The sequence below is a fragment of the Chrysochloris asiatica genome, unplaced genomic scaffold, assembly GCF_000296735.1.
Source record: "Chrysochloris asiatica unplaced genomic scaffold, ChrAsi1.0 scaffold00246, whole genome shotgun sequence".
NCBI lineage: Eukaryota > Metazoa > Chordata > Mammalia > Afrosoricida > Chrysochloridae > Chrysochloris > Chrysochloris asiatica.
The window spans coordinates 3,793,711-3,815,332 of record NW_006408764.1 but is presented as its reverse complement, the minus strand read 5'-3'; the positions used below and the strand labels follow the sequence as shown (position 1 = coordinate 3,815,332).

General features: G+C 49.4%; 1 protein-coding gene across 4 annotated transcripts in view; it reads right to left on the bottom strand.

The window, feature by feature from the left end:
* PFKFB4 (6-phosphofructo-2-kinase/fructose-2,6-biphosphatase 4) overlaps positions 1-21,622 on the bottom strand; it is a 40,254-nt gene that overhangs the window by 17,575 nt on the left and 1,057 nt on the right. Inside the window, exons 1-9 of one of the 4 annotated variants that reach the window (XM_006873635.1) lie at positions 17,956-18,144; positions 12,333-12,449; positions 12,061-12,157; positions 9,012-9,078; positions 6,850-6,924; positions 6,426-6,482; positions 5,494-5,615; positions 3,165-3,372; positions 2,438-2,584 (exon numbers count right to left, since the gene is read on the bottom strand). In XM_006873635.1, coding sequence (XP_006873697.1) covers positions 2,438-2,584; positions 3,165-3,372; positions 5,494-5,615; positions 6,426-6,482; positions 6,850-6,924; positions 9,012-9,078; positions 12,061-12,157; positions 12,333-12,449; positions 17,956-18,052 — 987 coding nt within the window. In that variant the 5' untranslated portion in view covers positions 18,053-18,144. Of the gene's footprint in view, positions 1-2,437; positions 2,585-3,164; positions 3,373-5,493; positions 5,616-6,425; positions 6,483-6,849; positions 6,925-9,011; positions 9,079-12,060; positions 12,158-12,332; positions 12,450-17,955; positions 18,145-21,622 lie in introns of those variants that run through there. The other 3 variants (XM_006873633.1, XM_006873632.1, XM_006873634.1) reach the window with 3 other exon arrangements.

The window sequence follows — 21,622 nt, the reverse complement described above, 5'->3', positions numbered from 1 at the left end:
GACATCATCTCCATGTCCCTTTAAATGCTGGGGCTCCCGAGAGTGTTGTCCTAGGCCCCATCTCCACTCCTTCAGCTACTTCATTCATTCTCACTGTCTAAGTACTTTGTCTAAGGAGGGATGGCCAAGCCTTAAATTATCCTTAGAGATCAGACTGTCTCCTGGGTTTCCACTCTTACACATCTCCCAGGAATTTCTTCTCTTTATCTGTCGTTGTTAAGTGTCATCGAGTTGGTTTTAACCCATAGCAACCCTGTATAGGGTTTCTGAGGAGTAGCTAATGAGCTTGAACCACCAACCTTGTGGTTCAAACCAACTTTGCAGTCCAATGCATTAATCCACAGCACCACATCAGGTCCCTTTATGTAGCTTATATTTATTGAGCCCTTACCATGTGGTGAATAAAGCAAACATAGTTCCTGCCCTCATGTGAGTGCCTCAGCCTTCTCACCTCAGGACTCCACACCAGTCATTCTGGATGCTTCCCTCCTATTCATCCCCATAGCCAGTCATCCCCAAGACCTTAGTTCCCAGCACCTGGCACAGTTCTTGTCACAGTGTTGTTGTTAAGTGCCGTCGAGTCGGTTCCAACCCATAGCGATCCTGTATACGGTTTCCGAGGAGCAACTGGTGAGCTTCAACCACCAGCCTACACGTTTCAAAGTGACTTTGCAGTCCGGTGCCTTAACACACAGAGCCAGAGTAGAATAAATATGTACTAAATAAATGAATAAACATTCTTGATTGGCCCCCGTCTCCTCTCCCTCCTGCTGCCACCACTCAGGAGGTAGAAAGGGAGAGAGAGTGAAGGTACAGGAGTCAGTAGAACTATTAGATGATGTAATCAACTTCACCAGGCCACTGCAGACACTCCCTAACTAATATCCTTTCTCCAGCTTGTCCCCCATCTCAGTCCAACATAACCATTTCAACACCAGTTAGGATACTCTTTCTAAGATTCAAATCTGACCCCATTAGAGACTTCTGCTTTAGGCAATGGTGGGCTATGGTGCTTCAGACCAACCCTCCAAATGAGAACAACTAGAAAAGCCAGATAGAGTAACTTGTAGAATCTGCTTGATGTCATCATATAGCCACTGAAACAGAGAGCACTTAAGGAGCCAAGATCCGCGAGCAAAGGCAAGTCCCAAGTGTGAACCTGCTATATGACATCCCTTTTCCCTTTCCAGTTTTGCCAATTTGAAGATAGCAGCTGAAAGGATGAAGTAAAGCAGATAGGAGGACTGTGTGGGTAAAAGCCTGGTAGCGCTTTCAGCAGTCTTGTCGGAAAAACAGCGCCCACAGGTTTTCAGTCAGAATGTTAAAGGCTACTCCCTAGGAATAGAAGGGACTGAAAATTTCCATAAAAATCAAAACCTAATTTTGAATCAGAGTCCTGCTATGGTGCTGCAGGTTAATAGGCTGGATCACATGGTCAGTTTGAACTGCAAGGTTGTTCAAGCTCACCAGCTGGTTCTTGGAAATCCCATAAAGGGCACCATGAGTCAGAACCAACTTGACAGCCTTTAACAACATTTTGAATCAACTTGATCCCTAACTATATTATGGTGATTCACCCTCTACCTGCTAGAAGAAAAGTAAGTCCTCTCTGAAGAAAGGTACATTAATCAGAGCCTCAAATTAGGTCTATAATTATTCATACAAATGTTGACTATTAAATAAAAACTACCACATGTACATTTTATTCAGAATATAAGGAATTTCTAAAAATTAATTAAAAAGGGAGCCAAACCAATTTAAAGAAAGAAAAGAGAAAGGCCTCATAAGAGATATTTAAAAAGTATCATAATTCAAACAGTATGATACGGGGATATAAACATGTATATACATTATAGAACTGCCTCATAAGAGATATTTAAAAAGTATCATAATTCAAACAGTATGATACGGGGATATAAACATGTATATACATTATAGAACTTAATATACATAGATAAATCAACAAGGATGGGTAGATGGTTCTAAGGAAATGGAGTAACTGGGAAAAGATGAAACCTAAGGTTTATGCCTGACTCCCGGTGTGGTGCTGTGGGTTAATGCGCCAGACCGCAAAGCCCTTTGAACTGCAAGGTTGGCAGCTCAGGCTCACCAGTAGCTCCGCGGAAACCCTATACAGGATCACTATGGGTTGGAATCGACTTGACAGCACTTAACAACAACAATAAGGTTTATGTCAGAACACCAAAATAAATCTCAGTTGGTCTAGAGAGTTAGATGGAGTCCTAGTGAGGCACTGTGGGTTAATGCTCCAGACTGCAAAGCCGTTTGAACTTCAAGGTCAGCAGTTCAAGCTCACCAGCTGTTCCTCAGAAACCCTACAAGGGTTGCTATGGGTCGGAATTGACTCGACAGCACTCAACAACAACAATAACAGAGAGTCAGATACACAAGACAGGGTGGGGGTGGGGGCAGTTACCGCATCGATCTCGTTGAGGACCTTCCACTGCTCATAGGGCACCCCCAACGCCTCAGCTGTCTGGATCGTCCTCTTCATCTGGCTTGTCCAGACCTTCAGGTCCTTGATGTTCTGGTCACTGATAAACTGGGCCAGACTCTTGGCAAACTGAAACACAACATGACCAAATTCAGACCCATGGATCCTGGGCTACCCACAGATCAACCCAGTCTCAGAGAATACATGTTTGGTAAAACACATGAACTCTTAATGACACAAACACCCACAAGTGTCATCTTGCACATCTTCCCTAGACTCTTGTACAGTTCCAGCCATGGCTCATCACGTCCCCTACCAACTTTGAACCATGTGCTCTAGACTGCATAGCCTCCACACTGCACTTAGGCCTCAATCTCTCTCCTGACAATGGCAGAGCCATCAGTTGTCCTGTGGGGACTTGGGTCACTCCTGGAGGGACAAGTATCTACAAGGAAAGGGGCTTAATCAGTGACAGCTCACATGGAGGCCAGGGATCCTGGAATTTGCCTGGTGTTTGGTGTCTATCTCACTGTGGGATGGGAACATTCTAATCTGAATGAAGGCTATCCACTTGGCCACACAGCATTATGGGATTGTACATTAGCTACAAGAGCTTGAGTCCAGTGTACACACACACACACACACACACACACACAGAGCCAACCAGAGATACCGATGTGCCCTCTACCCCCACCCCTCCCACACTGACCTCTCTGCCCCGGGGGGATAGTCCTGTGTCTCCACCAATCCTGCCCTTGAGGTTGAGCTCGCTCTCCCCATGCCGGCAGAGGTAGATGGAGCGAGGGGTCACATGGATGTTCATGAGGTAATATACAATGCGGCTCTGGATGTGGTCAGCCACACGGTTCACCACATAGCTCTGCCCCACGTCCATGATCTTGATGTAGGACAGATCCCTTGGCAGAGAGAAGAGAAAGAGACAGAGAGGCCTTGAATGTGGGCAGGGTCCTACAGAGAGCACGTCTGTCCAGTGTCAGAAACCAGGCCCTGGTGCTCTGTGCACACACATTTCCGTGTCTACAAAACCTGTGTCTTGGACCATCGGGCTTGAGATCACAGCCCCCGGGTCCATCAGCTGGTGTGCATGTGTGTGTGTAGTGATGGTGGGGGTGAGGCAGGAAAAATACAACCCAGTGACACAAACCCTGTGAGAGGTGTGCACGCATCATCATGCATCATGATCAGGCTTCCAGAGGTAACATCCACAGCGGGTAGGCCATCAGACCACATCCCTTCCCCACTGCCCGTACCTCCTCCAGCACGCCCCCTTCAGTGCACTGTTTGTACATTGAACCAAGAGATAATTTTCTCAGAAGTGACCTGGGAGCAGCTGGCAAACACTCCATCCCATCCCCTACCCTTCCTGCTTAGTTGTCCATGGATCTATCCAGTGATCCTCTCTCTAGAATCCAGTCCAGGTCATCGGTGTGTGCCAAGCAACCACCACAACCCACACCAGGAGACAGGTAGACAAACAGCAGAGTAAGATGGTGTTAGTGGCAGCAGCCAAAAAAGCCAGCTCAGCCACTGCCTCCCACTTTGGATGATGCCAGGCTGGAGCGTAGAGGATACGTTTATCTATGTATGTTGGCGGGTAGGAGGGCAGGGAGGCACAGATGGAGGAAAAGAGGGTTTCTCAGGCATGCTGCTCTGAATCAGTCTTGGAACCCTTGGGATAGTCATTTGCATCCTCACTGTCTGGACCATGGTTTAAGGCTATTGTCCTCACCCACCAGTAATGCAGGAGCAAAGCTTACTATACATCTAGCAGGAGTCCTTCTAGATAACCCCTCCTAACACAGAAGTTGGAAGAGGCTCTGAAAGCCATGAGTTAGTATTTAGTGAATGTGGCCACATCAAAAAAGCAAGAGAAGAAATTCTGTGCTGGGAAGACTAGGGCAAACACCAAAAGCCACAGGGAGGCCTAGGTGGTAAGTACCGGTTCTGGAGTTCCAGCTGGAGGGAACCTTAAGACCAGTTTAGACTATTCTGCCTACATCCCAAAAACCATTCCTCTAATAATTGCTTGTTTTCCTTGGTTCATATGTATTATATACTTTTATGTATTTACAAATGACCCAGATACAAGTTTATATTTCAGGCCTTTCACTTAATGCTATGTAATGCTATATATAACATATCTTTTCCGGTGTTTCTCCAGCACTACGATTTCTAATAAATATGTAGTATTCTGCCAAGGGGCTACACTAGTATACACTAAACTGCTGGCCTACTTATGTTGCAAAACAGAGTTGGTAAAATATGGTCCGGGAATCAAATTCAACCCAGAGTAGGTCTGTTCTTATTAATATGTATTTTTTTTGGAACACAGCCACAACCATTTATGTACATATTATCTGTTTCACACTACATTGACAGAGTTGAATAGTTACAACTGAGACCTTATTGTTACATTAAATTATTTACTACCCAACCCTTCACAGAAAAAATCTGCGAACCCCTGCAGTAAATCCTTCAGGCAAATGATCTGGGCCTACAGAGCCTCCCCACACTTACTCTTGCTTGATCCTTCACCCCATAGTAAGGTAAGGCAGATGCAACTAACAAGCCAGCTGGTCAGAGGCAAGATCTGGGCAGCCCTTCCTTTGCAAATAGCAGGTTACATATTTTTAAAAGAGAATGGAATGTTTGCAAATGCCTATGTGTGGAAACTGAACTAGATTTTATGATGGGATAGTAAAAAATCCTGACTCGCCGAGATCCAGATAAGGCAGTAGGGACTCTGCAAGTCACTTTTATGACAAGGAAAGCAACAGAACAGGCCATCTCCAACTTTTAGAGTGAAACCCCCACCCCCAGTTGCCACCACAAGCTGCATCAAGGCAGGTGCTCAACCCTCATTGTAGACTTTCAGAGCAGGGGTTCTGACCTGACCAGGCCAAGGGATGCCACAGAGAGTAGGCCAAACTTGGGAAATCAAAGCAGGAAGCCAAGTGGGAGCTCCGTCCCCACCACTGGCCGCCCCAGCAGCAGCCCGCGGTGCTCCCCTTGCTCACCTGTCCACATCCTCATCCAGCGACTCGTACGAGCTCTCATAGCACTCGATGCGCCTCAGAAAATCCTCTGTGGCCTCATCACTGTCACGGTCAACATAGTCAGGGCTGCCCAGCTTCACTTGCTGCCAGGGCCAGATGAAGAGCAAGGACAGGTCAGCGTTGGAAGGCAGACAGAGTCCAGTCACACAGAAGGTCAGGTGGTGTTGGGCAGGGGGAGAATGGAGGCTGGACAGGAGACCCAGGGCTGGGGGCCTGAGTCAGGTGGGTGTGCTGCTCTATCACAGATGAAGCTGGGTTCATGGGGAGGCTAGACTGGGACCTCAGAGCCCAAGGGAAGCAAACTCCAGCAGGGATGGGCCCATTTGGAAGAATTCAGTTGATCCCTGGTCCAACTTCTCAGGTTAGTATCAGGAGGGTGTTATTGAGACCCCTGAGATTAGAGCCCCTCATCTATGTGGCACAGGAGTAGGGAAAGCTGTAAGGCAAGGGGCCCTGGAATCCCCTCTCCACCTTCAAACCAACCCAACCTAACCCAAACCAGTGTTCCTTGGATAAGTGGATAAATGAACAAGGGAAGAAGGGATGTAGAGGGTGTGGAATGCTTGAGTCTCTCCTTCAAAATACAAATACTAACCCCATCAAAGAGCTGACGCTCCTTTCCCATTGCCCAGAAGAACATTAAGGTGGGGTGAGGGGAGGCAAAGATAAGAGGACACCCATTCACAACACCACATGCAACACAAACGATCCTTGGGAACAACTAGACTCCCTTGGTTCAGCATTTGAAGTAGTACTGCTTCTCTACCCACAAGGCTCAAGAAGGACAAACGAAGGCTGGCCAAGCATCCAAGCCCAACCCGGAGAGGGATCTCAGTGCCACCTGCCAACTCACATTGACTACTATCCCCAGCAAGAGTAGACACTCCACTCACCACAATGTTAGCAGCTATCACCTCAGGATCCACACAGATAGACTCCACAAAAAACATCTGTCCACCCAGAGGCACAGCATGGGCGGGAGGGAAGGAAACACAGACACCTTTTAGGTTCTGGACCTGGTACCCCAAAGCTCCCCACCCCACTGAGGGCCATGCTGACCAACAGCCCAAGTCCCTGGAGGCCTTTATTCTAGGGGAACCAGCATGAGGAGTGGGGAGCTAGAAAGCAGGTCCCACCCTATCCAGGACTCTCCACTCAAGACTTGGCCCCCAAAAACCATAGGTAGAGAAGAAAGAGCAGCCCTTCTCGTCCCAAATCATACACAGGACTCACATCAACCAGATGCCTGCTTGAATCAGGAGCCTGAGAAGGAGTCCCAAAGGGCCCAAGCAAGGCGGAGAGCTAGGGAGGCCTCACCTTGTAGCCGTTCTGTTCCCCAAAATTAAAGATGGTCTGTCTTCGTTCTCGGGTGGTATTTGTTGCATCAAAAACCTAGAACCAAACTGGGGTTAACTCAGACTCTGGCCCTCAGGAAGGTAGGAAGCCACCAGAGGGCTGAGCAAACCCCTGGCCAGAACCTTCACACCTGCAATAGCGGGACTTGAAAATGAGGATGACATCCTAAGGAAACTGGAAGGAGTGGACGCCTGTGCTCCCAGGGGGAGCACACCCTTGGCAGAGAGGAATGAGCTCAGCGCTGCTGCGTACACAGCAGGCACTCAGCTCAGGCGTGACCACTGAAATGGGCTGAACGGAAGTCACACTGAAGTCCGCTCCATTCTGAGACCCCAGGAAAATGCAAACAGAAAAACCCCTAAAGATGAAGAGAACAGGAGAGGAGAGGATAGCAGATGGGAGATGTCAACGAAGCTTTGCAGGACAAACATGGGCTGACTAACTCAGACATGGAGAAAGCCAAACGCAAGAGCTTGCAGAGGGAGATAAAGCCAACCAGAGCACACCTGCTTGTGCAGAACCAGACCAGGTACCACTGAAAAGAGAGACACAGGTGTAGAGGAATTGGGGGGACTGGCAGCAGTGGGAGTGTTGGGCCCCATCTCTGCCATCCAGCCACCTTACTGCAGTGACCCTACAGTGCAGTAAGTCCACCCACCAGCAAGACCCAGCACCGCTTTTAAGAAGGGGCGTCCAGCCACACCAGAAAAACTTCTAATATGAAAACCAGGCACAAAATCCATCAAACAGAAAAAAAGGAAGTGGTGGGAAATGGAGACAGGCCATGGAACAGAAGAACAGGTCAAACATGTACAAGTGATATCCACAGAAAGATACAAAAGAATACAGTAACAATAGTTCTGAAGCTCAGAGAACAAGAAACAAACTTTTGGAAATTAAAAATGAGATTTTTAAAAAATTTTAATTCAACCGTATATTTGCAAGATGTTAAGTCTCCCTGAAAGTAAATCAACAAAAAAAGATAGAAGACATAGATAATAAAGGGGCAGGGAGATAAAATTAGGGATCAAATCTAATATTCAACTACCAGGAGTTCTAAAAAAAAAAAGCAACTCAGAAAATGGGAGTGAAATAGGAAATTATCAGGGAAAAAAAGAAGGGTGTCAAAGAACAATACATGACAATTACCCTGATAAAGTAGTGCACAAGAGTTCCCCAGGAGACTCAGCATGGGTCTTTTGAAGACTCTAAAATCCTCTCCAGAGACAGGAAAAAGCTTCCTATCCCAAGGCAGCTTTTAAGAAGACCAACAAATCAGAAAAACATCAGACTTCTCCACAACCACACTAGTGCCAGAATACAAAACAGCAATGCCATGGGAAATTTGAGGAAGATGTACTTCCAACTAAGAATTCTATACTTAACCGTCAAATGTGAGGATTTTTTGAAAAAAGACATTTCCAGTCATCCAAGGTCTCATGCAATTATCTCCTATGCAGCTTGCTCAGAAAGTTACTGGAGGATGTGCTCCACCAAGTCAGGTACTAAAGTAAGAGAAAGACATGGGTTCAAAGTAGGGCATGCAGCCCAGAAGGGAAGAAAAGGGAAAGCCCAAAGTGATGGTGATGCTACAACCTAGAGGGTGACTAATCCAGAATGGAGCTTGGGGCTGAAGAACTCCAAGAAGCACAACTCCAAGTGGAAAAAGGAGAGAACAGCTCCTGTGTCTGACTGCTTGCAGGCACCCCACCTCAAGCCTTGTCCCACCCTTCCAGCTGACTGGAGGGGCTGACACACAGGTGGAATTCCTGGAACAGCCAGTAAATGCTGGGCAGGGATCTCCCCACACCAGGAGAAATCACATTTGCCAGTGACTTTGGTAACAGGATACTCCTGACTTCTGGTGTGGCTAACAACCGAGTATTCACAGGGAAGTCCTGCAGGGTTGAATGCAACCACAAGCCCCAGGGAAATTCCTGGCCCAGACCCAGATTCTGGCTTCTTCCTACATAGCTACTTTGGACTTTTGCCCAAGGGCTAGCATCTGGGGCATTCAGGGGCACACACAGGCAGCTTTGCCCTCCGGATACATGATGAGTAAAGGGGCAGACTGTGTGGGCTCCATGGGTCAGTCCCAGATGTCACCAAAGTGTCTCACTCACCGCCACATGTCCCCCCTCCTCACTAAGGAATCGGCGGACATCACAGAGGGCTGCAAGGGCACACTGCCTTCGGGAGAGAAAACAAAGGGTCAGCCCAGCGCCCAACCTTGATTGTAGAAGGTCAACAGGTCAGGGACACAGTCTATACCAGACAGGAAAGGGGACACCTCCTAGGTCCCCTTCTTTCTTTTCTCTTGACTGGCATCTGGAAACTTGAAAGGTTAACAGTTCCCTACCTGATAGGAAACTATCCCTAAATCAAAGAGTGGTTTGATGTTGTCTAGACTGTGTGTACAAAGTTTAAGTTGATTTCCTTCAGGAAGTCTGGCAGAAGGTACCTACATGATCCATCCCCAGTAAAAACCTTCAGCTTCCTGTTGTGGTTAAGTGCTGTCTCCTAACGTTCTGACTCACAGTGACTTCAAGGAGTAGCTGGTGGGCTTGAGCCACCGAATTTGTGGTTAGCAGTCCAGTGCTTATCTTGCAGTGCCATTCCAGTACTCCTAAATGATCAGTCCCAATAAAAGCCTTGAGCCCTGTGTGAGACTGTGCAGAGAGAACTCTTAGACACGTGCACCTGATGTTCTCTGGACTTTTTCCCCCCACGCATCTTTTCCCTTTGTTGATTTTGCTTTACTTCTTTTTGCTGTAATAAACTGTAGTGTTGAGTCCCACTTAACAGTCAGTCCAGTGAGTCTGTCTATCAAATCATGAACCTGAGTATGGTATTGGGGACTCCAACTCAACATGTGTGAGTGGGCTCGAGTATGTGTGTACGCATGGGAGATGTCCATGTGTGAATGTATGAGGTATGCAAGTGAATATGCTTGTCCTTCTGTGTAATGACACACATACAAGCATGTATACCATGTGTGCCCAAAGACCGTGTGTGGGTAGTATGACTGAATTATGAGGTATGTGCATATGCATGCATGTATCCCACACATGTGTGTGATCCGGCCCTCCTATGAGGTGTAGGACTGTGTGCACGAGCACACCCGTGTTTGTTGGCATGGTGGACACGCATGTGCATACATGACCATGCACTGTGCCCACTACCAAGGACTGACCTCAACGTTGTGTGAGCAATGGGGCCTCAGGGAGATGTAGTTAGCTCTCTCTCCATAGTTTTGTTTTGTTTTTTTTTTCTCTCTCCACAGTTTGAGGCTGGTTTATGAGAAACAGCCTTGTAACCCAGAGGTTGGACTCTGGCTTTGGATGTAGGCAGAGGGGTTCTAGGAGCAGAGAGTGTGCCTATAGAGAGTCAGACCCCCAGTTTCTACTGCTGAGTCCTCCAGCCCAGCTGGGCCACCCTGGACCAGCTTCCCAACCTGAGTTCCTTCATTTGAATGAATCTCTTTCTACCACTGCTTGATAGCTAAGTGGAATTGCTGGTAGGCCCTGCTCCGGCTCCTCCCATAAACAATTAGGATTCAGACAGGCCTGGGCTCAAATTCAAACCCTGAGTGACCTGGATAATCCTATCACTTGGCGTCCTCAATCCCAGCATCTGGGAGAGTAGATCTCACCACACACCACAGAGGCTGTTGGGAAGACCAGACAAGCTAGTCTAGCCGTGTCCACAACTTAGGGTTGTTTCATTTACACGTCTTTTGACCTATTAATTAGGTAAAGTGGCAATGATGGACATAAGAGTTTTCAGTGGCACATGGGTCCGGATTCATGTCTGGGTTCTTCTGAGTAACTCACATTATCTGGAGAGGCTCTTGGTCTCCTCACCTATAAACTAAGGGGAGGGGAGGGGAAGGTAACAACCAGTGTCCAGCATCCAGCGTCCAGCACACTGTACAAGTTCAACAAGCAGTCCCCACCCTTTAATCTGGCTCAGCATCACCGGACAGTCGCTTTTAACTTACAACTTGGCCACAGAGGTCTGAAAGTCAATCGCCCTTTCCCAGTGCAGCAGCCAGGACCAGTCTCATTGCTCCAAGACCAGAAGTAGTCTAAGGGGCCAAGCCCTACACTGGGACGCTCCTGCCCCCTAGTGGCCAAAGAGGAAACATGCAGCCTAGTCTCCAGACTTGGTTGGTAGCCAGGATTTACCAGAGCCTGGTAAATCCTGGCTGTCAAGGAGTTACTTGATCCTCCATCTGAGTGAGACTTGCCAAGAAGAAGACATCTGAGTGAGATTTGCCAAGAAGAACATAGCTCCCGGCTCCTCAAATATAATATAAGCTGGTGTTCAGTTCCTCTGGAGAAAGTCTGGGTTTATCCTATACAAGTTTCCTTCTCATGAAAGTGAGCTGAAACTGCTCACCCAGCAGCATTGAGACCACTTGAAAGTCTAGCCAAGGTCTACCCCACACCCACCAAGAACATGCCAAGTACACAGCAAGCACACTCCAAATACACTAACCCAACCCCAACCCCAACCCCACTGCCATTAAATCAATTCCAACTCATAGCAAGCACACAGGGTTGAGCAGAACTGTCCCACATGGTTTCCAAGGCTGTATGAACATCTTTATGGAAGCATCTTTCTCCCATGGAGCGGCTGGTGTATTTGGACCACTGCCTTTTTGGTTAGCAGTCAAGCGTTTACCCAAACACATAAGGCGGGGCTTAACCAAGGGCAAGGGAAGAAAGGTTCCCAGATCCTGGCCTTATCCTTCTGGTTTTGTTGAAGGTGCCAGAGGGTGACCCCACTTCCCACCAGTGGTCAGTCCTGGGGAATGAGTGAATGGTCTTCACACAGCTGGTCCCTGCCCTGCCCTGGTTAAGCTGGGCTTTTGCCCAAATCTCTGTAACTTCCTCTGTCCTCCCCTCCCAAGGATCAACCAGCAGGAGGCTCACATGCATGCTCCCCTTGTTTCCAACCCCATGACATCCCCAACTCACAGGCCAAGAGGTCAAGAGACCAGTCCTGCCACACAACCATCAGGCCAGGAAGGCCAAGCCTGCAAAGTAACTCAGTCATTCACCAACAACTTGGCTCCAAAGTTCCAAGGGCCTCAGTAAATGGCAAAAATCTGTTACCCCTCTTGTTAGATACCCTCACCCCCATACACACACATATACACACACTTACTTCCTAATTCTCAGGCCTTCTTCGTTTTCTGGGAGGAAAAATTCAAAAGATTTATATGTCTTGACCATGCTTCGGCGGTACTGGCCAACGTTGAATTCTGGAGGAAAAGAGCAGTTCAGCTCAGCTTTTCAAAGTGACAGCAACTCTTGTGGACTCCTGACCCCTCAGGAGCCTTCCCAACCCCAGGTCCTGCTCACACTCCAGCCTTCTCTCTTTTCCTCCCCTCCCCTTGAAATCCCTAACAGGTCCTTGGACAAGTGGGCAAGCCTTACCACGTGTGGGTACACCAATCCAGTTCAGGTAGCGAGTCAGCTTCTTGGAGATGTAGGTCTTGCCCCGGGCAGGCAAGCCCACCATGACAATGAGCGTGGGGCAGTTAGTCATGCAAACTGAAAGACAAAACAGTGCTTGGATCAGAGGGGAACCAGGACCTTTCCTCTCTGTCCATGGTCCTCAGCCTCAAGGCCCAGAGCTAAGCATCAGACGTGACTTCCTGGCCTCCTCACATCAGACAGCATCCTGAGGGGTCCCCAGGCTCTGGGCTCAAGCCATCCCTGGCATGCCCTCCTCCCAGGCCTGTCTGGACTCTAGAAGACACAGTGGGAGCTCCCCAGCCCATCTCATCCTGCTGTGCAGCACCAGATAGAAAGCTGGACCTGCCACATCCTCAGCTAAACACTGCTGGGGCATTCCCTAACACACATGGACAAAGCCTTGTCATCCAGGAATCCAAACTCTAACCTCATACACACATTCCCCAATCATCACTCAATGTTCCTGGCACACGCTGTCCACTGCTTTCCTCCCTCCCTCCAAAGCCCTGCTCAGAAGCTACTCCCTCCATGAGCCCCTTCTCCAAGGCACCTCCATGGCCAGCTGGTGCACCCTCAATCCCTGATCATCTTGCCCACGCATCTGCTGCCCCCAGACTCATCCCTGGAGTAGAAGCAGCCCTGCAGTGTCTAAGTCATTCACCTTGGGATCCTGGCTCAGAGTGGGTGCTTAGGAATTATGGGCAAGAGGGACAAGGGAGGTACCTAGAAATCCACTAGGGTGAGGGTGACGAGGGCCTGAGACTAGAATCCCAGGAGGATGGCCATACTGGTAGTCCCTCCGGTAGACCAGCTGACACTATCACATGTGCTGCCAGGTCAGTGCACCAATCAGAAAAGCTGCCAAGATCCGACCACAGTTCCTTAGCCACTCATTCCTGGCCAATCAGAATTGACTCCCAGGCAGCAGAACCGCCAGCCTCATGTCACTCAGTTTTCAGTAGGACTTCATCTCAGAAGCCTCAGCACCTGCGTCCAGTAAAATCACAGAAGACAAACAGATGGACAGATGGACAGATGTGGGGACCTGTCGCAGCTCCTCTCTACTGCCCACCTGTGTTTGTGAATGTTTCTACCTAGCAGTCTGTGGGGCCCTGCCCTCAACCTGCCTCCATCACTGTCAGGCAGAGGTTCCTAGGGCAGCCCTGTCTGGAGGCTAGGGGTCAGACAAACCTGGCTTCCAAACTTGACTCTTGACAGTTAAGAGCAACTACGGGCCTCAGTGTCCTCACCTGTAAAATGGGATGATAATCCCTCAGTGAGTTCTAGCACCATCTCCATGTAAAAGCCAAGCATTTCAGGGTAGCTGTACCCTTTGCCCTGCTCTGGCAGCTGCACCTCAGCACTGGCTGACCGACCTTGATACTTGGGGTGTGGAGGCACCTGTCTATACCCAGGCAGGTCCTGTGGAAAAATCAAGGACCCTGCTCACCAGCTGGGGATCCATTGCTCCCTAAGCAGGGCCTTCTGGGCAGATGAAACCCAAATTGTGAGTTGGGGGGGGGGGACCCAACAGAATACAGGGCAAAGGCTGGCAGTAAGCAAGAGAGAGAAACCTTGAAGAAAACTTCAGTATTGGCTAAAGAAAGAAAAACAAGTTAGGCAAGGCCTGGTGTTCCTAGGGCCAATGGACAGCCGGGGCCTGCACAGCTTGCACAATTCCCGACTGGCTGCCTAGGGCTCTCAGCAGCAGATGGGCAGGGCATCAGTCCCTAATGCGGTGCCTCACCCATGCCCTTTGAGACTGGGGTTATGTAACCACTCTTTGCATCTCTGTCTTCTTAGAGATGCTCTTGGCCTCCCCAAGCATTGGGTGACAGTGTGCCCCTTCCCCGACCCCTACCCAAACAAATAATCCAAGATGCAAAGGACAGCAGATCTGGGTGCAAAACAAGGGCAATAAATGACCCCTTCCCTCTGTCCCTCAAGATAAGTTCTTAAGGAAATGATCTACGAGCGAAATCAAAGTTCAAGTATGTTCACAAGAGCTCTACTTATCAGAGCAAAACACTGGCGAAAGCCCAGCAGTGGAGAAATTGCAAATGGAAGCACCCAAGGAGGAAATGCTGAGCACAGGGCTCAAGTGAGCCCTGGAAGGGACAGTCGCATGAAATACAGCTCAGAGCCTGCCAAGACCCAGCATTGAGCAAACAGGACTGCAGAACATGGCTTTCGACACCAAGTATGTACGGAAGGAAATGTGAAGACATGTCATCCAGTTACCCTCACTAGTTCCTTTTCCTGTAAATCTGCTCAAGGCCAGAGGAACCTCAAGAGGCAAGTGGTCTGAGACATGTCTGGCATTAGACAGAGCCTGTTTTCTGGTGGCACTACAGATAGAGCCAGCAAAGAGTCCTGGGAGTAGGTTCCAGAACCGATTCCTGAACTGGTTTGGCTCCCACTCCTCGGGCTGGAGAAGGAAGAAATTAGGCAACTTGGCATCATGAGTCCCATCAGAGCGGACAGAAACTGTGCACACACCCGAGAAGAATTTCGCCACCTATGGGCTGAGAAAAGTCACTAGACAAACACAGTCTTTTCGTCTGTGCTCCCAGAGTTTCCTCTTCATCCCCAGCCCGGCCTCCTCCCAGAGTTCCTCCAGGTCTGAGCTGATATGATGAAGAAGGTGGCAGCTTCCTGGCCTTCAGGTGTGAAGCCAGATTTCAGCAAGTGTGGAAAAAATCGCTAATGGAGAGTGGGAGCGGGGGAGCAGAGCATGAGTCACACTCTGAGATGTGACGATCTAGGCAACCCCAGTCGACTCTCCACTCCCACACACCTGGACTCTACTTCCTCCTTCCACAAGGCTCTGTGATCAAGTCAACTTCCACCCAAACTCCTCTGTGGCCCTCAAACCCAGGCACAAGCCCATCTGTGCTGCATCCATGCAGGCTCAGGAGCTGGAAGTACTGCAACGATGGGTCCAAGTTCACTCACTGCTTGTAAACTCTGAGGGCCCCAGACAACCTGGTGGTCTCTTTAGCCTCTGAAGCACCTCTGAAGCCTTCCTTAGGCCACCTCCACAGCCCAGGTGAATTCCTTATTATAGCTCACACTATAGTATCCTGGTCACTATCAGCCTATCTGTTTCCCCAACTAGACTGTGAGGACGACACAAAGGTGGAATGGAAGTCATGAATCCAGGTAGAACCAGTCAGACAATGCTCAGAACACCTGCAACCCAAAACACCCCTTCAACAACACAGCTAGAAAGAAACTATTTGTGAAGGTGACAGGTTCCATGAAAGAGGAGCTAAAAGAAATGGGAGAAGATAACCTTTTCTGAGGGGTGTTCTCATACCAGAAAAGGCATTTCCAGCCCCAAATCTTAGACACTTCTCATTTGAGAGCTGAGATGGTCAAAGACCCCCAAATGTAAGGAGGTCCCAGCAGTCCCAGGAGCTACAATCACAACACTGCCCACAGCCCCAGCTGTCTGTGGAGCTTCCCAATCAGAAGCTCAGACTGGCACTTGATGGATGAACAAGAGAAAGGAGTTACTCCTCAAACCAGTGCAATTTGGAAGATATTTTTTTAGAACATGGGGTTTGATTAGGGGAAATATCATAAAGGGGGTCCAGGGTATTAAGGCATCTAGAAATACAGGGCTGTTCAAAACCTTCTAGAGTGGAGAATACTGGGCCCAGAGGATAGAATGTGGCCGAAATGGTAGAGCAAGTTGGGTGGGGCTGGAAAAGGTGCCCAGCTCCCTGACTCCCAGGCCAGTGCTCCTTCAAGCCCAGAGCTCCATAAGTCTGAATACTACATGTAGCCGCTGGTCCCATATAGGCATGGACAGTATGACAGGCTTCCCAGAGCTATACATCACAGCCAGACATGTCACTCTGACACCCAGACACCTGCCAACCTCTCCTGGGCGGGGGAGGGGAGGGAGCCATGGTTTAATCCCATATTTGAAGTATGGAGAAGTTTGGGGCCTTGCCCCAAATAGGCTTCTGTTTGTGGTCCTGCAGAAGCTATAAGACCTGGGCAGGTACCCACCCCATTGGGCCTCAGCTCCCTTCCCAGAATGGGGAGGTTGGCTCAGAGCTATAACTTCAGTTCCTTCAAGAAGCAAAGAGAGAGTGGTGGTGATAACAAAATTGCCTACTACCTCTTATCAAGCCCCTGCTTGATTGAAGCTCGCACCAGCATCACAGAGAAGGGATGATGACAGTTCCCATCCCATAGATGAGTAACCTATGGCCTGAAGGGCCAGCTTCTAGCCCAAGGTCACACAGAGCTGAGTCAGGACATGGCTTGAGTGTTCCTGTCTAGGTTCACGTTATTTCCTCTTCATGTCGGAACAGCAATGCCCCACAAGTTAGGACCACACCTCCTAACAGATTGACTGGCAGCACGAGAAAGAAGAGGTTTGGTGTCCACACCTTCAGAAAAGTCCTAAGAAACCTGTGGTCTTAGCACTTAGACAGTGATCACAGCCCCAAGGCTTGACCCCTAACCAGACTGACCTCATGGTCAGAGGCACATAGGACTCACACTGTGGTCAAAGCCACAGCTCCCAGGGGAGGATTCTTCCCTCCCTTATCATGACCAAGCAGAGACCAGGGAGTGTAGGGACACCTTGGCACATCACACAATCTCCAAATCTCCAGTTCTATTTTGTGATGTGAGTTGAGCTAGATAGATGTTCTCTGAGGTCCTTGACAATTTACAAGTTCATTACAATATTGCAGTTACTCCTAAAACAAAGATTTCTTTTTCCTGGTAATAAAAATGTTTCAGACTCCTGAAGAATAAACAAAGAAGAAGATTAAATATCTAAGAGTCCATGAGTCAAGCCCCTTAGCAATGGCACAGGTGTCTTTCAAGTTTCATCCCTCAGTTTTACTATACACCCCACAACCCCACGTAGCTATTTACACACCAGGGTGGCACTGTAGGATAAGCACAACCAGAAGATCGATTTAAGCCACAAGGTCGGCAGTTCAAACTCACCAGCTACTCTTCTGAAACCCTATACAAGGTTGCTATGAGTCAGAACCAACATGATGGCACTTACCAACAGCAGGTCCACATAGTGTTCTTCCTGTCCCTATCATGAGCACACCTGCACTTCCCTGAAATTCCTCCCAAAACTTGGTTTAAGGCCCAGGAGTGGGTGCAAAAAGCCAAGGGCACCCTTCCTCTTGCTGGAGGAGTAGCTCACCTTCCGGCCTTTGAAAGAGTTGGACTCAGAGAGGCCAAGAGACTAACCTAGGGTCACAGAGCTCAGACCCAGTCAACGCTCTCTAGCCGGGAAGGTTCGTTTGAGTCCTCGCTTAGGCAGGCAGTGGTGAGAACAAGATAGGGTGTGGATGGGTGGGCGCTCTCCCTGGGGTGTTGGTGACCACGCTAGCTCCCGCCAAGCCGAGACGCTGCCACACACCTGTCCTTACACCGCTCCACGCTTTGTCATACCTGTCCCTGGTCCTTCACCATTTCATGCCACCTCACATGTCCCCGGTCCTCTCCATGCAAGACCCCTACCCAGGCCATTCTAATCACCAGTAGTACCAAGCACCTGCCTCCCCTCTCCAATCCCCGTGGACCCCCGCCTCACCACCGCGTTGACAGGCGTGCAGGGCGGGCCGCCCATTGCTGTACGGCATCCAAATCTTCTTCAGGGGGTTCTGGGTCAGCTCCCGTGGGGAAGCCATTCCTGAGCCGGGTTAAGCCGGACTACGCTGTAGGCTACCCAGCTGCCGGGCTACGGAGGTCCTGCCCCTCGGGCCCCGCCCCTCCTCAAGCCAGGATGACGCCCAACTCCCCCCAGGCCCCGCCCCAGAACAAGTACGCTCCACCCTAACGGTAGAGAGCTAGCCATAGACCACGCATGTCCAACTAGCTCTCAGACCCGTTATAGCTCCAGCGGGTCCCGCCCCTCAGACCCGGATCGAAAACGCGCATGTTCACCTCCTCACGTGCTGAAGGCCCGGATTGTGCAGGCCCCAACCTGGATGAGCAAATTCAGCACATCCAACCCGACGCCATTTATTTGCATATGCCTCACCCACGGACCCCGCCCCAGGACTTGAAGCTCCGCCCTAAGACACTGTGCTCTGGACTAAGCGAGGTCTAGGGAACAACACTCCCCCTTCTCGCCTCCCCGCCTTGCCCCACCCAAGGCACTCCCGGTAGCGTAGTGTTTACGATCGGGCTGCTAACTTCAAGGTCACTAGTTCGAAAATATCAGTTGATCCACAGGAGAAAGATGAGGCTTTGTGATCCCGTAAAGATTTACAGCCTCGGAAATCCTATGCAGAGTCGCAATAAATCGGAACCGACTCCACGGCACACCACCACCACCACCACCACCAGGGGACTCCTCCTCCCCCATCCTGGTGTGACGCTGTAGGCAGGATAAGTACCCAACCTTACGGTCGGGTATGAACTACAAGATCGGTGGTTCAAGCTCACCAGCAGCAACTCGAAAACCCTATACCGGGTCGATATGGGTCCAAATCGATCCGACGGCACTTACCAGGGGACCCCCAGGAAGGAGGGATTTGCGTGCTATGGGGCGGGGCCTGAGTGACCGACCTGATCGGATTGGACCAGACCGACTTGAGGAACCGCGCTAGCCTAGCACCCGGATCCCATAGTATACTTCGCGTCCCGCGACCCTCTTTCTCGGCCTGCTAAACCACGCTGAAAACACTCTTTTATCTCAAAAAAGGGAAGCAGGACGAATCTCAAATTTGATCGTGGTTTCTTTCCCTCTTCCTTGGCTGCTGAGCACCTCCTGTTTAACCCCGGCCCACGAGTAAGCACAGACAACTTATTAACCATACTCTGTGATGGTGGTGGTGGTTATGTGCCGTGGAGTCGGTTCCGACTCTTAACGACCCGATACAGGGTTTCTAAGGCTTTTAAATGAGCAACAGCTAGTAGTTTCGAACTGCTGACCTTGAGGTTAGCAGCCCAACTCGCAACCACTACCCTACCAGAGCTCCTTAACCATACTCTGTATATCTACTAAATTCTGGCAGTATCTTATCTCTTCCAGGATTTCATTTTTACAAATTAAATCTTTAATCTGGAGATTTCGCATTTTTATTGTGTCTTTTTATCAGGGAAAATAGGATGCACAAGACGCTACAAGATCTAGTATAAAGGGAAATCTAAGAAATCTGTACTTAAAGCATGCTACCATTACCAGTTGTTGTGGCGTGGACTCTATTCATGGTTACAGTGTCAGAGTAGAACTATGCTCCACTGGATTTTCAATGGCTAATTTTCTCTTTTTTGGGAAGTGGATTGCCAGACCTTTCTTCAGAGGTGCCTCTAATTGGACTTGAACATTCAATCTTTTAGCAATTGAAAACCCAGAGACTCCATATTAGTGCTATCATTTATTACATCATTTATATCCCTCTTACAGAGTTCTGGTGTGTCACTGCAGGATCAACACTGCAAAGTTGGTTTGAACCACAAGGTCAGTGGCTCAAACTCACCAGCGGCTCCTTGGAAACCCTATACAGGGTGGCTATGAGTCAAAATTGAAGACTCAATAACACTTAACAATAATAACAGTATCTTTGAAAAAGGACCCCGGTGGTATAGTGGCTTAGCAGTTTCAATACCTCAGCTACTTGTACTTGGGAGAAAGAAGAGGCTTTCTACTCCAGTAAAGATTTACACTCTCAGAAACCTTATACAGTGTTGCTATGAGTCGAATCAACTCAATGGCAGCGTGTTTGGTTTGGGTTTGGGTATCTCTGAAAAATGCAGTGGGAGCAGTGGGTAGAGGAGAGATCTGACAGTTCAGGAATCTGCTCACTCTCTGCTGCCTTCCCAGTCCAACCCCTGAAAGCTCCTACCTTCTCTGTGTCACTCCGACCCCAGCTCACTTTCTGCCTGGACTCCCTCTGAGTCACACTGCCCTCTAGTGATAGTCTTCACTACATCCCTAGTGCCCAGCCAGGAGCCAGGTGCTAGTGGCAAACAGAGCTAACCCTGGGAGCAGAAGGGACAGGGCCTCCTTCCTTTGCCTCTGGCCCCATCCTGACTTTCCAGGCCACAATCGCCGCAATCCAGCCCAAGACACCGTGGCACAGGCTCTACCTACTTCACAAGAAATGAAGGCTCAACAGGTCCACTTGCTGAAAGCCTACTTGAAGTGGACCCTCCCTAAATCTAGTTTTACCTGCACCAAACAGAGTCAACCACTTCCTCCTTCCTTGTCTTCCTTGTGCAGGGCCCACCCTCCAACTCATGCTCAAAAGCTCTGAGCACATCCATGGGAGGCCCCTGATGAGTAGGGTGCCCCTATGACCTGTCTGCTCCCTACTTCCCCAAAGCCACTCATTTCTATTCCTGGCATGGTCATGGTCATGCCTTCCTGCCTCTTGTCCACTGCCAAGGTTATCCTGGGGCCAACATGGCCTCTGACACCTCATTGCCACATGCCCACACCCAGCACAATGATAACGAAGGCTCCCTCTGCTAACATCCACAGACCCCAGCACCTGCTAGGCCACCCAATCTCGCCTTCCTGTAATGTTAGTCAAGTGCTGAGGGTAAGGGGCAGCCAGAATGGGGCAGAAGACCACTGCCACCTCTGGAAGCTATCCCCACACTCAGGCAGTCTGTGTCTGACTTCCCAAGAAAAGCAACTGCAACACCTACTCTTCCCCAGAAAGTCTGAGTCTGGGCTGACGCTGACACATCCTCCCAAGTTACTACATCCAGTTAAAGCAAAGAGTCTATGACAGGAGTAGCCTAGGGCCCCTCTCTACGGCCAGAGTCTGCATCTACTCTGAAGGTGTTCTCCATGGCCTCATTTTTGGTATAGGAAACAGGATCCAAAAAGGGAGAATCCTCAGGAAAGATCATTGTTCCAGAGTCAACTCACAATGTGGGATGAGCCCAGCTCAACACCCAGCCCTTCAAAACCTCTCCTCCCACACGTGTCACGAACGCATTTCCCATCTCCACATCTGGGCTAATGCTCCTTCTCTCCATTGAAATACTTTCTGTCCCCTTAGCATCAGTAGATGGCCAAAGGATAATTGGCTCTTCAGTTTTCCCCTTCTCAGGAGCATCCCAAAGTAAGCCAGTTATCCTCCCCCCACCACTTCCCAAAGGGGTGTATGTGTTCCAGATGTCAGTGTGTATTTGGGGGTGAACATGTCCTGCTCAGCCTTTTCCCACCAGAAACCTGCCCAGCCTAGCCTGGAAAGTTTCCCCAGTGTCCCAGGCCAGGAGCTGTGGAGTGACTAAAGGAT